We start from the raw sequence: 24,739 nt of genomic DNA, 5'->3' as shown, positions 1-24,739 counted from the left end.
AGGGAGTCTGGAGCCTTTATAGTTTTCTGGGAGTTGCAGTTGTGAGTTAATCCCACATAGTGGCCTCTGCTCCCCATTTTCACAAAAGTGACTCTGGAGCACATCTATTGTCAGGCTGTGTAAAGTTAGAGTACATTACTGGGAAGAAAACACCGAGGGCCAGTCCTCAAGGAAATCTCAGACCAGCGTGAAAGGCACTCATGCATGATCCCAGGTAGTTAGCTAACTGTAATGACTGAGGAGCTCACTGAGGACATCTGAACCATGGAGTGCCCCAGTTCAAAACTCCACGCTCGGCCTTGTTTTCACGGAGCCTTATTATGTGACAGGGTTAGTTCCCCTCAGTGTCTCTCACTTGCTTTATATCTGTGCTCCGTTATCAGTGATTTTTTTGAAGCTTTTATTGGCATTTTTTAAAAATTTGTGTTTTTTTTTTTTTTTTTAATTGCAGCATTTCATTTTATCCTATAAAAACAAGCCAAGTGTTTAGAAAATGCCTTCCAAGTGTGAAACCTACATGTGCCCTGGGAAACTCTGATACACCTTCTTCCAAATCCAGTCCAGCCTTGGGTGTTGCCTATTGCTGGCAGGAGAGCTGTCCAGGAGATTAAGAAATAGTTGGTGTTCTTAAAATTGCAGTTTAGTGCAAAGTCAGATAAACTGGCAAACTTTCCCGTAAGAGATGAAAAATGCATCATGTACATTCCTAGGCCATCCCAATATGCCCCTCCTGTGGTCCTGTTTCTTTCTTTGATAACCATACTTTCTTATCCTAATTGTGCAGCTAGTGTGTTTATCTCTAGTCATCTTGTTACTTGATCAACTCACTTGCGTACTATGTCTCACTCTTCCCCAGAATACATGCTCCATGAGAGCAGAGAACTGGAGGTGGATGTTTGCTTCAGTTTCTAGAACAGTACGTCCACTTCCCAGTAGTTGCTCAAAAAAGGCATTTTTCTGTCTGGAGGAATTAGGGAGGACTTCATGGGGAAAGAAATATTTAAGAAAAAAGAGAGGCGTGGGAAGAATAGCCAAAAAAAAAAAAAAGATCCAACATAGCTGAAGTCCGTATTCCCCCAAATTCTTCTTGAGAACTCACTAAACTATTTTTTGGATCTCCAAAATGGTGACTCCTGCTGAGTAATGGCACTTTCACAGGAACCCTTTGCACAACAGATCTCAACCTTGCAAAGTGCTCTGGCATGAAGAGAATGTAGCCATGATAATGCCTCACTTTCATATAATGTGATAACCCCATCCCCGCTCTCTCATACCCAGTCCTGCCAGGGACTAGAGGAGTTCTTAGCATCTCTATTTTATATTTAAGGAAATTGAGTCTCAAAATGAAACAACTTTTCTTGCATGCCCAGAGGGAAGGTGGCGGGCTCTGAATCTGCACCCAGGATCCTCTACCTGTGTTGAGCAGATGGTTCAAGGTAGAGATTTTTGAATTCCTGGAGGGACTAAGAAGCTCACATTTCCTATAAGTGAAGAAATGTGTTTAGATTTAAAACATCCCTATCTCCTTTTATAGCCATCAAGAACTTCCATTTCAGCATTTTAAGTCTTGTCGAACTTCCCTGAGAATTCCTGCAGATTAGGTGCCTGTACATCCAGCAGTAGGTTGTTTTATGTAAATATCTTCATTTTTTTAGGAGAGTAAATCAAAGTCCTAGATCAGCAGTTAAAATACAGTGAGAGAAAGGTGTTTGTAGATGCAAGTGAAATGAAAAGACATCCTTGCCTGGCTGTGCTCAGAAAAATAAATACTTCAGTGGCACGGAGTGAGGGTAGGCTGGGAGTTTCCTCTGAAATACTGGCTTGTGCTTAACTCCAATTACTTCTCAACCCAGATCTTCCCCAACATCCTGGATAGAAAAGAGAGACAAGGTGTCAATTACAGATTTCTGAGATTGGACTTTGGAATTACTCTTATCATAGGAAGAGTATTCCTCTGCATTCCTCTTCTGTTTGAATTTTTGGCCTATTCCTCCTGGTTGTGTCACCTTAATAGATGGATGGTTTTTCTGGGCCTTAGTTTTCTTAGCATTCTAATGAGTGTAAAAGAGATTGCAAATATGAAAGAGCAGAGCTCACTGCTTTATAAAAGGGATCTTCTTGTATAAAGTTACTAAACTTAGCAAATAAAAATATAAGACATCCAATTGAATTCAAATTTCAGATAAACAATAGATAATCTGGTTAGATCCCAGATGCTAAATACTATGAAATTATTTCCTGTTGGCTGGGCTGTAGCTCAGGGGTAGAAGGCTTGCTTAGCATGGAAGAGCACCCTGTGTTCAATGCTCAGCACCCTCCGTTCCCAATTATTTATCTGTAACTTAAGTTTAACTGGGCATCCTGCTTTTTACTATCCTTGTTCTTCTCATAACTGTTCTGAGAGATTAGTTTTCTGAAAATTCTAGAACCCTAGCAAGTTACAGCAAAGGTAGCACTGTAATCTCAAAGGTAAAGTGAGCGAGCCTGCGGGGAATGGTCCAAGATGAAAGAGAAGGGTTGTTTTCCCTGGTGAGCTAAGCAACAGAATAATCAAACCAAGGAGAGCTTATTTATTTGCTAAAAGAGCAAAACAGGACTCACTGTGCATTTAATATGTGAGTCACACTCTCTCCCGGGCTAGGAAATCACCAGCCAGATTATTCTCAACGCTTTTTGGGAGGAAGGTATTTCAAGGCCTGAGGCCACAGGGGTAGTGTTGGGTCCACGAAGGCAGGGCCTTATTAAATACCAATATTGCTCCAAGCTCGTTACCGAGACCTGGAATTGGAAAAGCTGGGCTCACACAAGAGCTCCGCTGAGGACACTGAAGGGATATTTTGTGCTTTGAAAACTCACACCTGAAATTGCTCCGGCATCAGAGGAATCCAGAGCTAATAAAACTGTTAGAGGGCCTTTCAGAGCCACTCCCCCCAGTGGATGACCTCAGGTTATAAATGATCTGTGGTCTTCCTACGACTGCTGGAGCATGTTCTGAGGATGACTGTGAAAATATTGTGTTTCCATTTCAGGTAATAACCTGGCAGGGAATTAACAAGAATTTTGTTGCATGTGTAGTTTCCAAAGCAAGAGTTTTATGGTTTCTTCAATAGTGAGTTATCGCTTGCGCCAAAACAACCAGTTTCTGTTGCATATAATATTAATAACTCCTCATTTACCCTGAGCTGCTTCCTAGCAGTGCGTTTATATGGAATATAGACCAGAAAAATTAAAAAAAAGGCACAACAGCATTTGGTTAGCAGGAGGTATATCCAACCAGAGGGATCAGGTTAGAATACACTTCACCTCTTCTTAGCCACGCCCCAGGAGGTGAGTTGAGCCTCAAGTTACCACATCTGGGAAACGGGCATAATTAAAATCATATGAGAGGGTTGTTTAATGTTCAATTATCCAAGTAAATGATATCAAGTATATACACAGTGACTGACCTCTATATAGGCAGCGTTAAAGAGGGGCGGGGAAGATTGCTGCTAGGACTAGGTAATAAGAGAAAGCAAGGCCAGCCTCTGGATAGCAAACTCTACATCATGTCCAGGGACCGCCAGCTGCATCTCGTGCATCACAGTTACAGGAGCGTGTCTCAGTCTTTCACCTTGTTTCCTTAGTCTCAATTCATATAATTCAATATACATTTATTTTAGGGGCCAACAGACTAGAAGCAGCAATGCAGAGAGAGCACGGAAGGAATGTGAGAAGACACATGTATAGGGAGAAGGAGGGAAGGAGGGAGCAAGAAGGGAGAGAGAGAGAATAAGAGAAGAGAAGAGAGGAGAGGAGAGAGACGACAGAAACCCATTAAAAGCAGACAAAAGGACATGAAGGGCATCCAGGGACATTTGTGACAAAGCAGTTCTCAGCCATCCTGGTTGAATCCCCCCTGCACACACTTAGGTAAGTCCCAGAGCTTCTCAGGACCCCACATAGTGCCTGTGATCTTGATGGAAAGGCACAAAAGTCACAATTGTCAAACTGGAAAGATGACGAATGATAATAAACAGGGACACGTGCTGTGCTCTTTCCTCCCGTTCTGTGACAGCATAAAATCACAAATAAAAGCAAAAGACAAGGGAACTGAGTGCCATCTTGTGGAAGGACTGACCACCATATCATAGTGGTCCTAGGACTGTGTGGGGGCTGTATTCAGCTTGGTTTTAAATTTCCATTAGATAAGCCTCAGTTCTTTCAGGGTGACATCTCCACTCTCTGGACTCCTCCCTGTGAGATGCTTTGCCGGGAGCACCCTGGTTTATGCCTCTCTAAGCTATCTCTGAACACCCCATGAGGACTATCACTTCTGGAGTGAAATTCATACCTGTCAATCATTCTGTAAGGCAGGACCATCTTTGCAGACAGAACCCTGTTCCCTGAGCAGTTTGTAGTTCACCATGACTCTGGGCACAAGATAATGTGAAGTATTTTATTCGATGCATTTGACATTGGGGAAGTGATTTTGCTTCTGTGAATCTTGGTTGCCTAATGTGCAAAATGGAATTATACTTTATTGTGGACTTTTGCTGTGAGAATCATATTTTGTAATGCATTTAAAGCACCCGTTAGGGAGTGATACTTAGTAAATGTCTATACTGCAGCACTTCAACACGATGATTAATGGTTCTTGCTGGAAAGCTTGATTTTGATTGGAAACCAGATTGAGAATGTCATCATGGGTCTGACTGCTCATTGCCATCCTACTCACCTCCTCTTTTTGGCAAATCCTTCCCACCAGGTGGTGAAAGGCCACAGTGTCTCCAAGTAGCTGATCTCATCACTCGGCTCTAAAAAAGGAAAAGAAAAAGGTTCAGGCCTCTCTTCTGTTAACCCGGGAAGGCAATCTTTCTCAAAACCCTCCAGAAGATTTCTCCCTTATATTGTATTAGCTAAAAACTAGGACACATGTCCACAGATTTATATATATAATAAAGAATAGGAAACTGAGGCACCAAGACATTTGAAACAGTTAGAGGTTAATTAATCAAACCTGGTAACCCTGAATTGATCGCTCTTGCCTTTGAGCAATGGTTGCACTTAAGTTTGTACATTTCAGTTGGCGATTGATCCTGCTTAGCTTCATAACTTCTTTTATATTGCTATCTTCAGCTCAAATACAAATCTTCTGTTTTTCTGCTCTCCCCAGCTCTGTAACTTCTGCAAGGGTTTGCAAACTGCCATATTTCTCCACTATGACCTGAGCAATCTTTGCAAACCCCAAAGATAATCAGGTCTCTGCCCTGACCTCTGATACAGAATGTTACCTGGATTCCCATTATCTGGAATGGGAATGTGCAAATGGAATTATACTTTAATGGTGAAGTGCAGGGCACTTAGACACAAGAAGAGATCTCATCCCTTTTACGTGGCTGAATTGTAGTGTCACCTTGGATGAGTTAATAACTCTCTAAACCTCAGGTATTCTTTTGTAGTTTTTAATTAAATATTCATCATATACTCATTTATTTACTGTTTAATCTGTTCTAGGAGCTTAAATTGTAGGAGGGTGGGGAATTTTTCTAGAGTCCCTAAACCTGGATCCAACTTGAACCAATGCCTGGCAGACGATTGGCACCCAGTGAAAAACCAGAAACCCTAATGCCTTCCATTTTCACTGAGTCATCATGGTTAAATGCACGAGTGCCTTTAATGAGGAGTTTAATCATGATGCATTTCATTCACTCAGAGTGTTCCATGCACATAGTGGGTGCATACCAGCCAGCTCCTTTGGCTGTGTTGTTTGTAGAGTCAGAGTCTGTCTGGACTGCAGGTTGTGACTGTGGCACTCACATTCTAATCCTCAGGCCTCACCCCACACCATTCTGTCTTTCACACGTACACCTCAGAATCTGACCATGATGTCCCCGTTGATCCCCTAGAGAAGTCAGAAATGTGGACATCTCCACACCCTGAACCTACTGTTTTCTCTATTTGGACACCATCCCATGCATCTTCTCCCTTTTCTCATCAGACTCAGACTGCATCATTCTGTAAGGTCTGTTGGATGGTCTCCCTACTCACTGCCACACCATTCAATGGAAGTCATAGTAGGTGTGATCGTCACCACGGATCTCTCTTCCAGGCACATGATAGGACTGTATTATTTTTCTTAGTTGAAGTTCAGCATGGCCTTGTAGAGGACAGATAGACAGGTATGTCATCTGGCCTGACCTTTAGGATCCAGCTGATGCCTGGAGCACAGCTGTATGCCCTCCCAGCTCTAGGCTTGGGACTGGTCCTGCACAAGGCACCAATTGCTATGTCTGTCGGGTCCCTGAGAGACTTGAGTGAGCAGAAGCCAGCACCCACCTGCATGGGACAAACAGCTCAACGTGTGGTGTGTGTGTGTGTGTGTGTGTGTGTGCACGTGCACACGCTGAGGTGGGGATGCTTCTTTTAGGCTAAACCAGTCTTTCCTGAGTGAGGCCCACCTGTGCAGTGCCACTGGTATGCCACTAGTTTTGCAGGTGACATGGTTATATTTGCTGTTGACTTGGTTACTTCCCTCAGGAAATGGCTTCTGGAGAGCTGGGAACACCCTGCGCCTGCTGCTTGCCCGGTGCCTGTCTGGGTGTTGGAACACAGTCACCGGTGAACTGGGGACTGAGGAGCTGAGGGGTGAAAGGAAGGGCCTGCAGCCCTCAGAGTTGGGAAGTGAGACTACCACAGTTAGAAACTGAAAGTACCACCATTATAAATAGAAATATCTTTTTTTTTTTTTTTTTTTTTTTTTTTTTTTTTTTTTTTTTTTNCTCTACCTCCTCCACTGTATAACCCTGAGGGTCTCCTTCTACCTCTTTTTTTGAGGGGAGGCTGATGTTTCAGTTCAGATGGGCAGCTGCCTTCTGTTGCCTCATGAGGAATTTAAGGTGACCCAGGAAAACGTCTTCTGGCTGAGGGCAGTGCCACTTGCACTGTCCTTTCCTGACCTTGCTCTTATCTGCATCATCCTATGCACCGTCCTCTCCCTGGCCTGAAGCCACCTGCTTCAGGGGCATCTCTACTCTTTCCAGTCTTGGAGGAGCAGCCTGCCCCGTCCCGTCCTGGTCACTAGCCGTGGTTCCTTAGCTGCACAAATTCCAACAGAAACTGCAGAGAGACTCTGTGTGGCCATCGGCCATTCAGTAGATTCTGCTGACCTGGGCTACCAGGCCCCACTCCTGTCCACCATCCTGTGTTGAAAATTGTCCTCCGGCAGCCTTTTCTGTCTTGAACAGTTCTATAAGATTCCCTGATAAGCACTAATTGTGTCATAATGACATTCTTTAAAGACAGTAGATTAAGAGCCGCATTGTGCTTGGGATTCTGCTCTTTCTCTGTGCTTGGCTCTGTGTAGCTATCAGCTCGGCAACAGTTCTGCACTTTCCCTGAATATTTTTTCAAAGAACATTTCAGTTCTTGGAATGTTGTAGTTCCTTTTATTTTTTTTTCCTAACAATTATTTAAGCAGAGAAAAACTAGTTGTTATCAAACCTGAATTATTCCCATTGTTGTCCTTTCATTTTTCTCCTCAATGTAGTATCACCCAGCTGTGATGGATGGAGCATATAATCCCTGAGCTCCTCCCTATGGGAAGTCTACCTCGTGTGGGTGCACTAGCTAGCATGCTGTATGTAATAGCCCTTTTAGTTCTCATGGCTGCCCATGACGGTCGGCAGTGTTCCCCTTCTTGAGGAAAACTGAGGCTCAGACAGAAAAGTAGCATTTCCAATGGCACTTGGATTTAACCCCAAGAAGATTAAACCCACACCACTTTATTTATTGGCTTCTTTAGTTATGCACTTCAGCTTGGACTTTGTTTGAAAGTGTTGAACCTTGTTCTTGCCCTTGCCTGACCTCTGCATGTCTCTCAGGTGTCTTCTCCACAAATCATCTCTCCACACTTATTCTTCCTAGACGCCTTTGAGTTGCCAATATCACATCTATTCCATAGTCTGTTTTATATTTGCATTGGACATGATTTTTCCACACCAAGTTTTCTTCTTACACCTGGGCTTCTTGGGGTGGGGCCCCATTTTCATCCTATATTCTTGGACTGGGCCCAGTAGAAACTGATCAGGGGAGTCTGCTTCTTGAGCAAACGTCAGCTATCCCCAGGCTGTGATGAATGTGCTACTTCTACAGTATAGTAAGGGAGGTAGGAGGATAGTAATTGTCATAAGATATCTTAGAATCCAACTTGGTGATGCACAATATTAGTAGTCTCTTTGTACAAAAAGAGATTCTTGAAAGAAAAATGTGGAAAGCCAATCCAGGAAGCTCAGCACAATGGTCACAGCCTCATGTAGCTTGAATCATTGTATTTTGGACAAACTAGTACATTTAGTTAGCTTTTCATCACTGCAACAATATATCAGTGACAGTCAATTTAAAAAGATGAAAAGGTTATTTGGGTTCACATTTTGTAGGTTTCAGTCCATGTTCAGTCGCTCTGTTATTTTTCTGCCTGTGGCAGGACATTACATCATGGTGACAGCACATGACAGAGCAAGCTATGACAATGGAAAGCCCGAACAGAGCGGAAGAGACTGGCATCCCACCATCCCCTGTGAAGGCCTATCCCCAGTGACTGTAATCTCCCATGAGGCCCCACAGGCTGGGGATCAAGCCTTTCACAGACAAGCCTTAGGGGACACTTAACCAAAGATAGAAGCGATTCATTTTCTGAGGAGTGTTGGACACTAATGAATCCGCTGGTGTAGTACCAATCTAGAAAACAAAGCCAAACCTGAGGATCATACCAGCTTCTGGGGACACAAATGTAGTTGTCACAGCTGAACTGCAATGTGACTGGGGGACCAAGGTGATGGAGGTCAGTTGTATTCTGCAGACACCTATGAAAACTTGTTCTCATAGGATCAGTGTTAGGGTTGAAGAGTTGCAGGGCTTTGAGTTATGTGTTATATGTGTGGATGGCCTTAGAGGGTGGCAGGAGTCTTGAAGCCCTAGCTCGTTGGTGGTTAGTGTTCACACCCGCACCGTGGATTATTATGGCAGGTTCCTCTGGGAACCTTTAGAATTGGGTGCTTCCTGAGTGAACCCTTACAATAGCCTGTCAGACCCGTGGACATCACAAAAGCAGTGTCTCGGAGCCGGTGGTAGGCAGGGCCCTTTTCTGCCTCCCTTATTCCCAGCCTCTTTGCTTTCCCTTCTTGTTCATGAAGAGGAGGTGGGAGAATACAGCTGTTAAGAGGTGATGATTCATTTCTGCACCCTCATTTTGTGATTTATAACACAGAACAAACCATTTCTAAATGTAATCTTAAATATTGTTTTCTTATTTCGTAACACATTTATAAGGGCAAAACTGGTTTCTATGGGTGAGAGAGTCTGCTATAAACTCCTGAGCATTGCTAACTGCAGTCTGTCCCTGTTCCTCTCCCAACCCAACCCTAATGTCATCTCCATTATTTTTTTTCCTATACCCTCCATGGGCCTGAGCTAACTGGGGGAAGAGATGGCAGGGATGTTGACTTTGTCTCCAATTCACTCCTCTCTGATACACAGCATGCCTATTCAAGTCTCGACTAAATTATAGCTGCCATGGCCTGGTGATTTGGGCACATATCCTGTCATCCTTCCCATTTTGCTACCCTGTTTACGTAGGAAGATGTTGAGTGCTGTATGTGGCAAGAACTAGGATGCTGGACATCTGGGACAGTTCTCAGGCCCCCTACTGTACCAAAGAATTCTGTGTACTCCTGAATGTTGTGTATATGGAGTGAGAAGCTGGGAACTCAATCCCTGACCTCATGCATGCTAAGCGCATGCTCTGCCTCTGAGCTAAACCCCAACACTCACTCCCAAGCTGACATAACTCTTGTAAGCAGGCAAATTCCCTGGAGTAAACCTGTCTTCTCCAGCCCAGAAGGTCATTAAGTGACCCCCTTGGAGCCAGAAGAATGGAAATATTTTTCCACTACAAGCGAAGTTCCTTTGCCCTTGCCTCAGGCAGAAGAACTTTTTCCAATGGTATATTCTATTGTCACTGAGAAACTTTTTATACAATACTTCTCTTGTTTTGTTCAGACCACTATATCCTACTATGACAACATAAATTGGAATTTTATTTTTTCCTTTTGTGGTGCTAGGGATTGAACCCATGGGTTGCTTATAGACAGGAAATTTATTTCTCACAGTTCTGGAGGCTGGAAAGTCAGAAATCAGAGTGCCATCATAGAAGAGAGTTCTGGTGAGATGCTCTTATAAGTTGCAAACTGTCACATTCCCATCATATTCCACATGGTGGAAAGAGCTTGAACTAGCTCGGGGACCTTTTCATTTCACAACAATCACATCAACAAGGGCTAATCACTTCCTAGAAGCCCTCGCCTCCAAAATCATTACAATGGGAAGTATATTTCAACATATGAATTTTGGAGCTGCACAAACATTCAACTCCATCATTGTCCATTTTCTGCTGCTATAATAGAATACCTGAGGCTAGGTAATTTGCATAAAGAGAAATATATTTGATTTATGGTTTCTGTATCTGAAAGCATGGAAGCTGGCATCAGGTGTGGGCTGTCATGCTGCATCATTCCATGATAGAGGATGGAAGGACAAGAGAGGTTCTCAAGCAAGAAATTGTAGCCTCGAGTCCCTTTATAATCCAACCATGTGTGTGGAGCCATCATGGTCTAAGCACCTCCCATTAGGCCCTGCCTACTAAGACTACTGCATCTGGAATTAAGTCTCCAGTTCATGCATTTTGGAGGACATATTCAAACAAAAGCAGGTTCATAACCAGACAGTATTTTTCTCTTCATCTGTTTCTGTCCCCATAATGACTGAACATTTTTATAGCTTGCCCCATCTCACTATCTACCTCTCCATCAGGTCCTAGTTTCCGTTCTTATCCACTGAATGTGTGCTAAGTCGGATCTGATCACAATGAGCCGCGATTTGAGAGACCTTCCCCCAGGAGGGTCTTCTTTCCTACCAAAGGTGGTTTAACTGCCTTTATCAATGAGACCTTAGCAGCTTAGAAATGGAATGCATGTGGCTACCCTTTCCTGTGTAGTGTTTGATAAGTGACAAGCCTGGTGGAAGTGACAAGACTTTGTGGTTAACTTTTAGCAGTGACCATTTCGTTTGGAATTTAGGATAATTGTTAAGAAAAGCAGATGTTTTTTTAATTCCATTTTAAGGTGGATATGAAAAGATTTTTGAATTGGTGCCCCAGTTGTTTCCCTTTGTCAATGAGGGCCTGGAGTATTTCATGTCTTGCTCAAGGTCACATGGAACATGGGCAGATTCAGGTGTAAACCCCAGCTCCTCACCTCCAGCTCAGCACCCCAACCACTCTCGAGCATTGACCCCTCCAAGTCAAGAACTTTGTGGAGATGAATTTCACAATATTATCTGAGTTAGTGACATTGATTGCCTTGATAGAACCCTATTAGCCACCACAATTGGAGAGAGAGTCTGATAGCGACGGTGACTGACATTTCTCCTGGTGTTTTCATTTGCTGGGCTCTTTCTTTAACCCTTCCTGCAGTAATATCTTGTTCGATGCTCTTGATGTCCCATGAATCTGGTACTGTTGCCAGGCCCATATGTCAGATGAGGAAATGAGGTGCATGCTGGGCTCTCTGGCTCACAAAGATAATCCTAGCATCTCGAGAGGCTCAGACAGGAGGATTATAAGTTCAAATCAGCCTCAGCAACTTAGTGAGACCCTGTCTAAATAAAATATAAAAAGGACTGGGGATGTGGCTTAGTGGTTAACTGCCCCTTGATTCAATCCCTTGTACAATTAGAAAAAGAAGAAGAAGAGAAGAAAAAAAAAAATGAGGCACATGAGTCACATGGCACATGGCAGCCTCTTGGTCACGTAGAGGGAGCCCAAGCAGGATCAAGATTCAAATCCACATTTTAACCACCTGCATCCCATTCTGAGCTCCAATAATTTTTCCAGATGATTCCAGAATCTCTTCTCCCCCTTCCTTGTCTCAAATGCTTTATTAAGTGATAACAAATAATATTTTAAAAGCATAAATTATAAATCAATCATTTTGTGTCAACATTCAGAAGCAATGAATGACAAGGCCCGTGATGACTTGTGCCATTGCGTGTGAGCTGGAGATATTGGAATTACAATAAAAGATGACAAGAGATTGCAGAGAGGGTTGTGTCGAGGGCAAGATCTGGGTGGTATTGTAAGTTGGGGTAGATTACATGACATTTAAATATTTTAAGATGAACAAGATAATAAAACAGGTATGCCCTGTTTAAAGTAAATCATTGTGGATAAATTCAGCTTGAATGAGAGGCACACGAGGCAATAATTCATTTTGTGGAACCCAAAGCATCAGAATAAAGGGAATAGAACTTGAATAGCGTTTTACTTGTTTTTCAAGTAAGGGACAAATGGAAGTCACAGCAGTGGGGGGCGGAGGAGGAACTAGGCACATTGCTTTACTCAGTGCTATCACATTGACAGCAGCAGATTTATTTTAAAAAAGAAAAAAATATGGCCAACATAAATTCAAAACATGCTTCCTGGCCCCTCTTTCTTTGTTCCCATTCCAGTTTCCTGGAGCTCCGTGCAGGCTGGCTGATACCACAGTCATCCGTCTCTCTGTGGCTCATTTTGTGGTGCCTGGCAATACAAATGGTCCCTGACTTATAATGGTTCAACTTTCAGTATCTCAACTTTAGGATGGTGTGAAAGAGAAAGGCATATTTTGAATTTTGAATTTTGAGCTGTTCCTAGGCTAGTGATACCTGGTACAATCCTGTCCTTCCATGCTCCACAGCAGCAGTGAGAGGTGGCTCCCAGTTACCCAAGGGGTGACCAGGGGAACAACGGATACTCCACTGTGCCATGCAGCTAGGCTGGGCTGTTCAGTGGGTCACAAATGCTCAATGCATTTTCGACTTAATGATATTTTCAGCTTATGGGGGACATAACCCCATGGTGTGTGATCAGGACATAACCCATTATGGGTCAAGGAGCATGTGCACTCAGTACCTACTTCAATATTTGTTTTTAAATGATTGTGATAAACCAAGCATGCATGTGCCAAAATATCCCGAGTAAAAGTTTTCAAAAATTTCCATTAACTGTCCCCAAGTCAGAACCTGTCTGTGCAGAAGTGGCATTGCTGGAATTTGTGCTCAGGACCCATTTCTCGTTCCTCTACTGTGTTTCTAAGTTCCTCAGGAGACACTGCAGCCGCTGAAGGTTCCTACTGCCTTGTGTCCACCATCCCCTGCCTTAACCTGAGTGCCCACAGCAAACCCTGGTATAGACCTCCTTGTACCCAGGCTGGCACATCACTGTTCCACTCTACTTGTGGGACTTTCCTTTATTTTACTTTTATGTGGTGCTAAGGATCGAACCCAGTGCCTCAAGCATGCTAGGCAAGCACTCTACCTCTGGGCCACAGCCCCAGTCCCCCTACTTGTGGGACTTTCTGCAGAGTAAACTCCAGGTCTCCTTCAAGACCATGTCCACACACCACCTTTCCTGTGGCCTCCTACCAGGCGCTGCCTGCTCCTCTAGCTCCGTCTCTCCCCTTGGGCTCTGGTTGGCCTAGCTCCATCTGTGTCTACTCTGAAACCTAGGGCTTAGCTCCTTCCAGGTGTGTCTTCCAGTTACGGGGCTCTCATTGAGGACAGTGAATGGACAACCTCTGTGTCTCCAGGAACTCGAGACAGCCTTCGAAACCATGTATATGCCTGGTAACAATGAGTGATCCCCCTATGTGTGATGAGGAGTAGCTTAGTCTTATGTCTTTGTTTTTCTATTTATTACATTAATAAAAACCAGGTCATGTTGCATAGATATCCCTAGTTGAATCTTGAAAAATCCAGAGATCAGACCACCCTGGCCTCTGGTCTCCAGCAAGTTCTGCCAGAGTTGGCAGCAGCTCCTTGCCATAGTCCCCACCTGCCAACTGGCTCCACACATGGATGTCACCTGCCTGAATCCAGGAGGCAGTTCTGTAGTTCTGTGTTTACACAGCTGAAGGGGACCCACACAAACTCCTTCCTCCCCTGCTGTTTGTGTGCTGGTAATGTGTCAGTCGGCTGGGGCCACTGTCAGCCAACAGGACAGATTGGTTCAACAGCTGTCATTTATTCCTCTCACTCTGGGTGTTGGAAGCCCAAGATCAAGGTATTGGCATACTCAGTTCCTGCAGGTCCCCTTCTTGGTTTGCACATGGCCACCTTCTCCCTGTCTTCACCAGTAGGGAAAGAGAACTATGGTCCTGTCCTTTCCTTTCCAGGGCCCCACCTTCATGACCTCGTGTCAACCTAACCATCTCCCAAAGTTCTCCCCTTCAAACTCCACACAGGGCGGGGGGGGGGGTCAAGCTTTTAATGCATGAGGATTGGCAGGACCCAAGCCTTCAGTCTGTAATAGACTGAAGAAATGAAACAAATCCTCACTGTGCCTTTGACCATCCCAGAGAAAGAATTCACTTTGGTTTTGACATATCTGATTCTCATCTTCCCCGGGCCAGCTCACAGGAAGAGCAGATCCCCGTGTGTCTGGAGTTCAATGGCGAGGGAAGAAGGAGACCTTGGTTTCCTTCAGCTCAGCCCCCACAGGCCCGACTTTGGGGTTCCTATTCTTTGCCAAACTCAGTTTCCTTTTCTGCAAAATCATAAGACAGAACAAGTTGAAGGCACGTGACCCTTTGGCCTCCCATGCCACTAGGATCTTTTTATGTCACTTTCTGGAGAAACACACGGGGTTTGTGGGTGCTCACCACCTATGGAGTGATGAGTGACGCAGGGGGGCTTCCGCAGCCGAGATGGCACCTGGCAGAGGGTGCAGGGTGAACCCTACCTGGGCAGCGCTGAAGCCACCCATTCCAGAGTGAGCCGAGGCAGCCCAGCCTCCCCTCTGCTCACAGGGCCCTGTTTCCACTCAGCTGCACTGAGTAATAGGAGAGGCCCTGTCCGCCCTCCTGTCACAGAGCTCTGCCACGCACTGCCTGTGCCAGTGTGTTTCTGCGTCTGATGAAGGATTTATTTAGGTCACTGCTGCCTTCTCTACCCAGCAATGCAGATGAAGCACTCTGAGAGAGCGAGCCTCCTCCTCCTCCGTCGGGGCCTGCCACTGCACACACCTGGCCGGCGGCATTCATTCGGGAGGCATTTATAAAGGACCTGCTTCGTGCCCTTCCACAAGCAGGGAGCCTGGATAATTTCTATTGTCGCTGTCCTTTCTTCCTTGAGCCTCTGTCTGGTTGAGTCACTGCAGTACTTTGGATCGTGAACAAATGCGTTTGACTAATTATCATCCCTGAATCCCATTTAGACCATGCAGCATTTTTCTTTTTAGAGACAAAAATAGCTACCATCATGTGAAGGCTTGCCACGGGCCAGGCAATATGGCAATATCTGAAGTACCTTGTATATACTGTTTATTTTAATCCTCACCATAAATATATAATACCAATGTGTTTGATCTCAGGCTTCTAGTTCCAGGGCTTTCTTGGGGATTTTAAATTATGGGACTGAGATTCAAGCCTGGGGTTTGGGGCTCTAAATCCTCTGCTAATTCCAGCAAACCCCACTGTAACCCAGTCCCCCCATGATACTACCTCTGTAATCAGCCAGGTCCCTCTGTGTGTTGTCTACCACAGTGGTTTTTAATCCTAGAATTTAAAAAAAAAACCATCTCAATCACAGTAAGAAATCTAGAGAAGGCAGAGAACACCCTTCTACAAGCACCCACTTTCCAAGCCTCTTCTAGGGGTTCCAGCTACCCTGTGAAGGTCTTAGGAATGCAGAGTCTCAAACCTCTCCCCAGCCCTTCTGGAATAAAATCTGCCTTTTTACATGGACCTCCAAGTTGCTCTGTGCCTCCTGCTGTTTGGAAAGATCTGTGCCAGGTTATTGCATCCTGCATGCAGAGCTGTGGTCACCTCCCTCTGCACCGTTCATCCCAACCCTGGGGCTCTAGTCTTCTCTAAAGTGAACTATAATGTTTGTGAGGTGACATCAGGTCACACTGTGGAGCATATTGTACTTACCATTTACCATGGAGCATTCAGAGGCTCCCAGACAACATTGAGATTAAATCTTTGCCTCCAAATCCCTGATTCTGGAAGGATACCATGCTACCTCCCTTGGGGGTCTCCAAGGCATCTCCATCCTTGCATGCTAGAAAGTTATGTTCATTATCCAGTTAACCTTTTGCAAATGTGGAACCCCCAGCATTACCCAGGACTCATGGGGGCATAGAATGCCTGGAAGTGTTGCATCCTAAGAGGCTCAATCTTTCTCAAGGGGAAAGTGGGGTCAATTACACTTCATTTTCCCCCAGGTATTAAATGTGGTCCAAGGAAATGGATTAACAGGTGTGGTGGGTCTTTGCTCTCCTACCCTGAACTCTTTGCATTCCACCCCACCACACAGCGATTACCGTAAGTCCAAACCACAGTCAATGTCAACATCTGTTGACGAGTGTCATGTATAGGCAGTTTCAAGACAATAAATATTTATGCAGGTCTCGAAATATCAGTGTCCTTTCGCAGACTGACAGGCACACGCTCAACTCTTCCCTGTCTCTAAGTTTCCAAAATGACCTGCCAAGGATGAAAATTTGACACCATGGCAACAGGCTATTAAGTAATTGTACAAAAGATGACAGTGAAGACATTTTTGACTCTTCAAGATGAACAAACAACCTTACACTTTTGATTGCCTGGAAGTTTAGTTGCATAAAAAAATGACAGCTCTGTTGTTGAAGCTCTTTACTCAGGTTTCAGTACATTCCAGAAATTAAATCACTCGACACCACGGGATGCTTGGAGGAAGCAGCTTTTCACGGCAGTACTTTAGGTCCCCTAATTTCTGCTATCTTATGCTTATGTGTAAGTTCCATGTGGAATGCATTCCCCACTGCCCACAGGGATGCAACCCCACTGAGGGGGGTGGGCAAGCATGGCAAGGCCTTTGGAGATGGCTCATGGAAACTGTTTTTGACCCTCCCTGATTCTGTGACCTTGAGGAGGTCATTCAACCTTAGTAGCATGCTTCCCTGTCTACCAGGGTTCCAGGCAGGCTATTGACGTTTGTTGAATGCCTACTATGTGCCAGGCCTAAGCTACCTACTGGGCATGAGTAGCCTTATTTCATCATGATGACACCCTGATGAAGTAGGCGTAAGTCCCTTCTATAGTGGGGCACACTGAGGTCCCCAGAGAAAGGACACTTACCTGATCTTTCTTGTTTTTCCCTACTCCTCACCATCTTTTCACCACTTTCAATAAAGTGAAAACAGCCACCTCTCCTTAGTGTGGCAAGTCTTAGAAGAGAGAATTTATATGCAAATGATCACCTTACCTCCAGGCACACAGAGATGCTCAGCAAGTGATCATTCCCTTTCCACCTCTTGCTAAATCCCATGAACTATTTGGGCTGAGTGTTTTGATCACTGTGTACCATAGACGGTTCTTCGCCCATGCCAGCCAAGTCACCTTCCTGTCAGGGTCTGAGAAGCTGGCCTGCAGACGGGGGATGCAGGTGTCTCTGTTCCTAATGCATTCAATTTACCTCTCATGAAATATTCTACATACTTCATTTGATCCATGAATCTTTTCCAGTGGTGGGACTAAGAGAATATATTATAGTTAATTACATTTGAAATCTAGGTCATGATGTGAATTATGTAATAAGGAGACTTAAGGAGAAAATTAAAATATTTTCGAAGGGTTATTTCATAGCTTTCCCTCCTTTTTAATTAAAATGTTTTCTAGACTCTCAGGTGATTGAGTCCAATCACCAGTAGGAGTGGGGAGTCCTCCTTTCAACATCTGGTTTCCACTTGACTCTCTAGGGAGGGAAGACTTGCTAATACTTGATGAAGTAGTTTGCATAAACTGTCAAGTTTCTCTTTCTGCTAAATTAAAACCCTTCCCTAGTAACTTCTAGTCATTGGCCGAAGTGTCCACGGCATTGGAAGACTTCATGCAGCAAGTAGGGCCTCTGGCATGTACTAAGTACTAGAAATCACACCAGACCCTGGGCCACGCAGCAGAGGCAGACGAAACACCAACAGAGTGACAGTGTGCGGTGCTAAGTGCAGGCAGTCCCCAAGCAATGTGTATATGAGGACTAGAATATGGGATGATGTGACAGGAAGTGATTAAAAGAGAGAGGTGGGCTCATGCTGCAAGGAAAGCTGGTGTTTGAAATAAAATCCAAATGACAAGAAAGAGCCAGCCTCAGAAAGCCAAGGGAGCAGAAAATTCCATGGCCACAGTTGGTGGGCTCATAGGGACAGAAAGGTACGCTGGGCTGGAGCTTGGCTGTAGGACCACAGTGAGGCCTGTGGGGCAGTCCAGTCCGATTTTAGCAGTCTCCAACCTAGGAAAGAAATTGGAACGAATTCCAAGGACAAGGGAAGCCTCCATCTGGAAACTGCTGTGTACTGCCCACTGTGGTCCTCTGCCTGGTGTGTGGTCAATATCTTCACAGTCAAGATCTTCTTGTGCTGCTCATGGAGAGGACTTGGGTCTTTTGAAGTCTTGAAACTCAGGGACTGGCTTGTCACTGCAACACCCAGAAAACAACCTCCCTGATGAGGGAAGTAAACAGAGAGGTGGCCAGACCTCCCTTTGGGACTTATTGTCCCTCTGCAAAAGGAAGGAGGGTTCCCTTTGCCCATGCTAGCCAGGCTGGCTCTTCAAAGAAACCCTGCCCTTCAGCCAAGAATTGGTGCCAGGTGCGGATTTTCAAGAGGACTGAAGAAAAACCAAGAGGCCCAGTGACCAGAAAGCAGATGCCCTGATTCTTGGTGGAGAATCAAACCCAGGGGTGACTAACCCCAGGCCTTGCCAAGGAGCAAGGCCCCACTGTGCCTTCTCATGCTGAGTTTGATCCCTAGTTCTGCCTCTTGCTTCTTCCACAGACCACTTCATTCCTCTGAGCCTTGGTTTTGACCCTAAGATTGTTTCCTTGAGGGATCATGGTGAGGTGAGCAGGAAGATAGTGGTGTGCTGAGCTGCCAGCCCAGGGCCAGCCTAATGCAAATGCCTCAGATGGGAGATGTGGTCCTTGCTGTTGCCAAGGGACTAGGCCCCTACTCCAGGTGCTGGGGAGCACTCTGTCTCCAAGCCCTTAGCAGCTATGGCCTCCCAAATTTCAGGAAGTGGCTGGTGTTCAGTATTACCTGGCTCATTCCTTGTGGGGGAATAGTACATGTATCTCTGCTCTTTGCAAGTGCACACTCACTTTCTTGGTCCTTATTCTGCTCAAGAGCTCCTCCTCTGTGAGAGGGGAGAGCATGTCACTATGATAAGAGAGCTTTCAGATGAAGAGCACAGCTGTGCCCACTGCCCTCTGTGCCCTGCACCTCAGTTGCTGCATGTCACGTGGACCTGGGGTGAGCAGTGAGGGGAAAGGTACACACACTTGGTGTTCAAGGCTTAGTACCAAAGGATGCATAACAACTTCTTCATTGTTTATAGAGCTTATATGTCAGAGCAATGGCATTTGGATATATTGGGTTACCAAAAATACATTAGTTGGTTTTTGATGTGGCTCTTTGAAAATTTAAAAGTGCAGATGTAGCTCACACTATATTTTTGTTGGACAGCCCTGGTACATTTTATCTTATTTCAATCTTAGATAGAGTAATAATTGGAGGGTGGTGGAAATGTTATCATTTAAAAGATGAAGAAACTGAGAGAGGCTAAGTTGCTTTCACTAAAATCAAAACTAGAGCCAGGACTCTGACTCCACAGCCTGTGTGCTTCTCTCAGACCCCTCTACTGAAAAGAACAAATGGATGTGTTCAACACCTGATGCATATACCCAGTGTGTTGGTGGCTGAGGCATTGTCACTGCTGGGTAAGTTGTTGGGCTTTTCTTCTTTGGGACCCCCAAAACGCTGTCATCATTTTACCTTAAGACCATTTTCTTGGGAGACAGTGGCCTCCAAACTATAGGATTAGAGTTCAGGACCCAAAAGTTCTAGGCCCAGAGAGTTTCCATGTCTGTGGGCATGTCACCTCAGGGCCTCCTCAACAATGAAATGAAAAGCAAGGACTAAGGACTGTTTTCCGCTTTGAGGTTTGAAATCCCATGTCAAAGTCAAAGTGGCCCAGATAAGGGCTGATCGGCTCACCTGAACTTGAAGATCTTTCCTTGCCTGAGAATGTCATGAAAAGGCCCGGAAATTCTGTGTGTGTCACTAGGAAGTCCAACTATCAAACCACGACAAGAAATTAACTCCCAGTGGCTACTGTTTATGCATATTTACTACATTACATATGTTAATATGTTATATGTGTTAATGAATATATGTTATATTTAGATGTGCATATACATATAGTTTTATACACACATCAAAGACTTACTAAACATGTATCTATAGCTGTGTCGAGAGCCCTGTATATGTGTGTGTACATGTTTACATCTATTTCATGTACATATATAAGACATTAGCTGAATTTTTTCCCACACACCTCAAATATTTTTGGAATGAAAAACAACTAGACATAAGTAAATTCATTTTTGGAAAGTGTTAAAGCAGAAACCAGGAGATTTTAAACTACTAACTGCGCAGTTTTTTTTTTGTTTTAATAAAGGACAAACTATATTTAGTTTCTTCTCTGCTGTCTGCTGGCAATTCCCCTTTAGGGAGAAATCCCAGATGCACACTCTGCTGACCAGAATGCCTGGTGTTAGCGTGGAAAGAGCACCGATATAAAGAGTCAGATAATATAAATTTCAGCTCTGACCACTGCCTCTATCACATAGGTGTTGAATAATTTGCATCCCATTGCTTCCTGAGTCTGGACGCAGAACTAAGAGAGGGGCCAGAGGGGCCAGAGGGCCCACTGCACAGAGGCTGCTCTCTAGCGCATAGGAGCTACTGCCTCCCTCACGTCGCCCTCTCCCACCAATTGCCAGTGCGTGCGCACACACACACACACACACACACACATGCCCACACACACAAGCATACGTACACACCCCCAAACATGAAAAAAGCAAACACAACTGGTCCGTTTGGTTGACCCACATGAGCACTGAGAAGGAAGTGAAATTTGAAACAGTCTGAGACTTTGAGCTGAGTAAAGCAAAGGACCTGTTGCATGCAGCTCATCCCAGTAGCTGAACCAAACTAGAAACACCTGCTGCTTTGTCTCCCTAGAGACTGTTTCCCCTAAAGAGTTTTGTGGCTGATGGTCCCTTCTCCCATGTTCTGTGTGTGGTTCTCTGTGTCCAACATTAGTTGCTCACTTTCAATATGTTTTCCAAAGCCTATAACCCTGTACCTGAGGCAGATACATCAACTGGCTTGATCATCCAAATGGAAGCCCTGGATTTGTTCTTTGTTTATACAGTCTAATAATGTTTTAAACCAATGAAGTGAGTTTTAAACCTGAGGGATCCTCTTGGTGCAGAAGAGTTTTACTGGCTTTCTAAACCCTACAGTCCCCTTGCTGGGCCTGCCTCCAACTCTTCCCTTAGCATGTTTAAACAGGAATAACTTATATGAAAGCTTCCAATCTCCCTTTGGAGAGAGTGTCACACACAGGTTGTTGTGTAGAAAGCATCAACCCTGACTTGTCCACATTTGGGAACCCTTAGCTTCTAGCCCCACAATCTCTGTGACCTTAAGGGACTTTATCATCTGAATGTGATAAATCCCAGACATAGGAGACATTTGGTAGAGGAGAGGCAGTTGGTGGAAAGAGAACCCTGCATTAGAGTTTTGAATTTAGGCTCTGAATTTTGAAAAACATGAAATATTTGTGTCCTTAGGCCTTGTATCTACACAGTGATGGTGACAGTTATCCTGGTTTCCTATCTTACTCTGGAGTGTTGTGATGACAATCATCTGAGACAACCGTGAGCCACTTTATGTATTGTAAAGGCTGGTACACAAGAAGGCCGTTTGCTCTTTCTGGTAGCCTCACCTTTTTAATCCCTCTGGGCCTACTTCAAACATTTCCTTTTCTCTGCAGACTTTCCCTGTTGTTTCAGGCAAATGAAAGAACAGGTGTCCTCACAGAACCCCACTGAACTCCCATCATAACATACAGCACCCTGCTGCCTGGAGTCAGGTTGCACCTGTTATCATTTGACAGATTCATCCGCAAAGCAAACCAGCCCAGACTCCGTGATTCAAAACCACAATCACATATTCTCTCTCAGGAGCCAGGACAGTTGTGCTGTACACAGTGGACTTGCGGGGCCACTCTGCTGCATGAATCTCTCACCTTCCCCTGAGATCAGCAGTTGGCCAGATCACTTTCTTCTCATGTTGACGGCACAAATGCGGGAGTGCACAGCTCTTGAGGAAGGGTTTGGTCTGGATGTTGTCATGTCTGTTCACATGGTACCATGGTCCGAGCCAGAATCACGTTGCTGAGAAGCACCATGCTCCACAAAGAGGCCATGGCAAGGACGGGGTGCTGGGGGAAGAGCTGGGACTCAGTCTTGGACATGGGTTCATCTGCCCTATTAAATTAGGAGCCCCTAACTGGGGAGGTGGGATGCAGAAACAAAGACTGCTTCTGCACCATCTGCCCCTGTGCCAGGAGGGGCTGCCAGGTGCTAGATATTTCACTGACATTTGCTGAAGTCCAAAGGATTTTTCCAACTCTTTTCTTTATAGCAGAGGTTGGCAAATTATGGCTGGTGGGGGCAAGTCTGGTCCTGTTTGGGTGGGGCTAGCAAGCCAAACATGTAAGTAGTTGCAAAAAGAAAACAAATAAAAGAGAATAATAGTAATATGAATAAGATTTAATATTGGAATTTCAGCATCCATGGAGAAAGTTTGGTTGGAGTCCATCCACACCCATTCCTTTGTCTATTCTTTTGTTGCTTTAGATGGGTAACAGCATAGTTGGAACTGGAGTTGCCTTAGAGACCATATGTCCCCCAGAGCCGAAAATATTTACACTCTAGGCTTTTACTGAGAATGTCTGCCACCCCCTGCTTTACAGGATACAGAAAGAAAGAGAGTCCTGGGGAGGTGGATATAGCACCCAGGTCTACAGTTGTCACCTGGATTATTCCTGTGTTTATTGGGGGTTAATATTTTCCCTTTCCTCTTTAGTAATTGGCAGCCTGGGACACTCATGCACCACTGACTAGGAGGCATTCCCTGCTGAGAGCTTCATGACCCAGCGGTGCGGGGCCCAGTGAAGCCACCGTGGTGTCCAGCATGGCCGCGCTACTACTGGGCGCGGTGCTGCTGGTGACACAGCCCCAGCTGGTGCCTTCCCGCCCTGCGGCCTCCGGGATGGAGCCCAATCAGCAGGAGCTCCTGCGGAAAGCAGGCACCCTCGGGGATGACATGCAAGACAGCGGGGCCACCAACGGCTCTGCCCAGCAGCTGCCGCAGACCATCATCATCGGAGTGCGCAAGGGCGGCACCCGCGCACTGCTGGAGATGCTCAGCCTGCACCCGGACGTGGCAGCCGCAGAAAACGAGGTGCACTTCTTCGACTGGGAGGAGCATTACAGCCACGGCCTGGGCTGGTACCTCAGCCAGATGCCCTTCTCCTTCCCGTACCAGCTCACGGTGGAAAAGACCCCCGCCTACTTCACGTCGCCCAAAGTGCCTGAGAGGGTCCACAGCATGAACCCCTCCATCCGGCTGCTGCTTATCCTGCGAGACCCATCGGAGCGCGTGCTGTCAGACTACACCCAAGTGTTCTACAACCACATGCAGAAGCGCAAGCCCTACCCATCCATCGAGGAGTTCCTGCTGCGGGACGGCCGGCTCAACGTGGACTACAAGGCGCTCAACCGCAGCCTGTACCACGTGCACATGCAGAACTGGCTGCGCTTCTTCCCGCTGCGCCACATCCACATCGTGGACGGCGACCGCCTCATCAGGAACCCCTTCCCCGAGATCCAGAAGGTTGAGAGGTTCCTGAAGCTGTCGCCCCAGATCAACGCCTCGAACTTCTACTTTAACAAAACCAAGGGCTTTTACTGTTTGAGGGACAGTGGCCGGGACCGCTGCTTACATGAGTCCAAAGGCCGGGCTCACCCCCAGGTCGACCCCAAACTACTCAACAAACTGCACGAATATTTCCACGAGCCAAACAAGAAATTCTTCGAGCTGGTGGGCAGGACATTTGACTGGCACTGATTTGCAGTAAGCTAGGCTCAGAGCCTTTCCAGTTGTAACTTCTGGTTGTACATCTAGAGGGAAAAAGAATTTTAAAAGGGCATTTAAGCTATAATTTATTTGTAAAAATCCATAAATTACTTCTGTACAGTATTAGATTCACAATTGCCATATATACTAGTTATATTTTTCTACTTGTTAAATGGAGGGCATTTTGTATTGTTTTTCATGGTTGTTAACATTGTGTAATATGTCTCTATATGAAGGAACTAAACTATTTCACTGAAAAAAAATAGATTTTTCTGGAAATGATGTCTTTTCTTGAATATAATTAACTTGCCCCCAACTCAGAACAGTTATCTGTGTTGCATTCATTGCAGAATCTATATTCTTCTGTTACTTGGGGAAAAAAAAATGTCTTCATGGCGATTATGGTCCTCTCTCCTCCTCTCCTTTCTGTTTGGTTCTTTTAATTTTTAATGTTTCATTGTGGTCATCAGCTTTATTTTTTTTTCCTACTTGCATTGTAAGATGTATCTTCACTGAGATTCCCTATTGTTTTTGGAGTTGGCACTTTCACCCACTCCCAATATCAGCCTGAATGTGAATTTTAACCCTATGTACAGTCAAAGTGGATAAGGTGATATTAAGGATGGAGAAGCAGGGAAT

At 45.1% G+C, this 24,739-nt stretch overlaps 1 protein-coding gene across 2 annotated transcripts in view; it reads left to right on the top strand.

Annotated features, from left to right (window-relative positions):
- Positions 1-24,420, top strand: part of Hs3st1 (heparan sulfate-glucosamine 3-sulfotransferase 1) — a 30,008-nt gene extending 5,588 nt beyond the window's left edge. For both annotated transcript variants that reach the window (XM_015481964.2, XM_048784196.1), the window contains exon 2: positions 23,048-24,420. In XM_015481964.2, coding sequence (XP_015337450.1) covers positions 23,156-24,091 — 936 coding nt within the window. In that variant the 5' untranslated portion in view covers positions 23,048-23,155 and the 3' untranslated portion in view covers positions 24,092-24,420. The remainder of the gene's footprint in view (positions 1-23,047) is intronic.
- Positions 24,421-24,739: the final 319 nt, after the last annotated feature.

The sequence above is a fragment of the Marmota marmota genome, unplaced genomic scaffold (genome assembly GCF_001458135.2).
Source record: "Marmota marmota marmota unplaced genomic scaffold, marMar, whole genome shotgun sequence".
Classification (NCBI taxonomy): domain Eukaryota; kingdom Metazoa; phylum Chordata; class Mammalia; order Rodentia; family Sciuridae; genus Marmota; species Marmota marmota.
The sequence above is the reverse complement of the archived record's forward strand: the minus strand, read 5'-3'. Positions and strand labels throughout refer to the sequence as shown.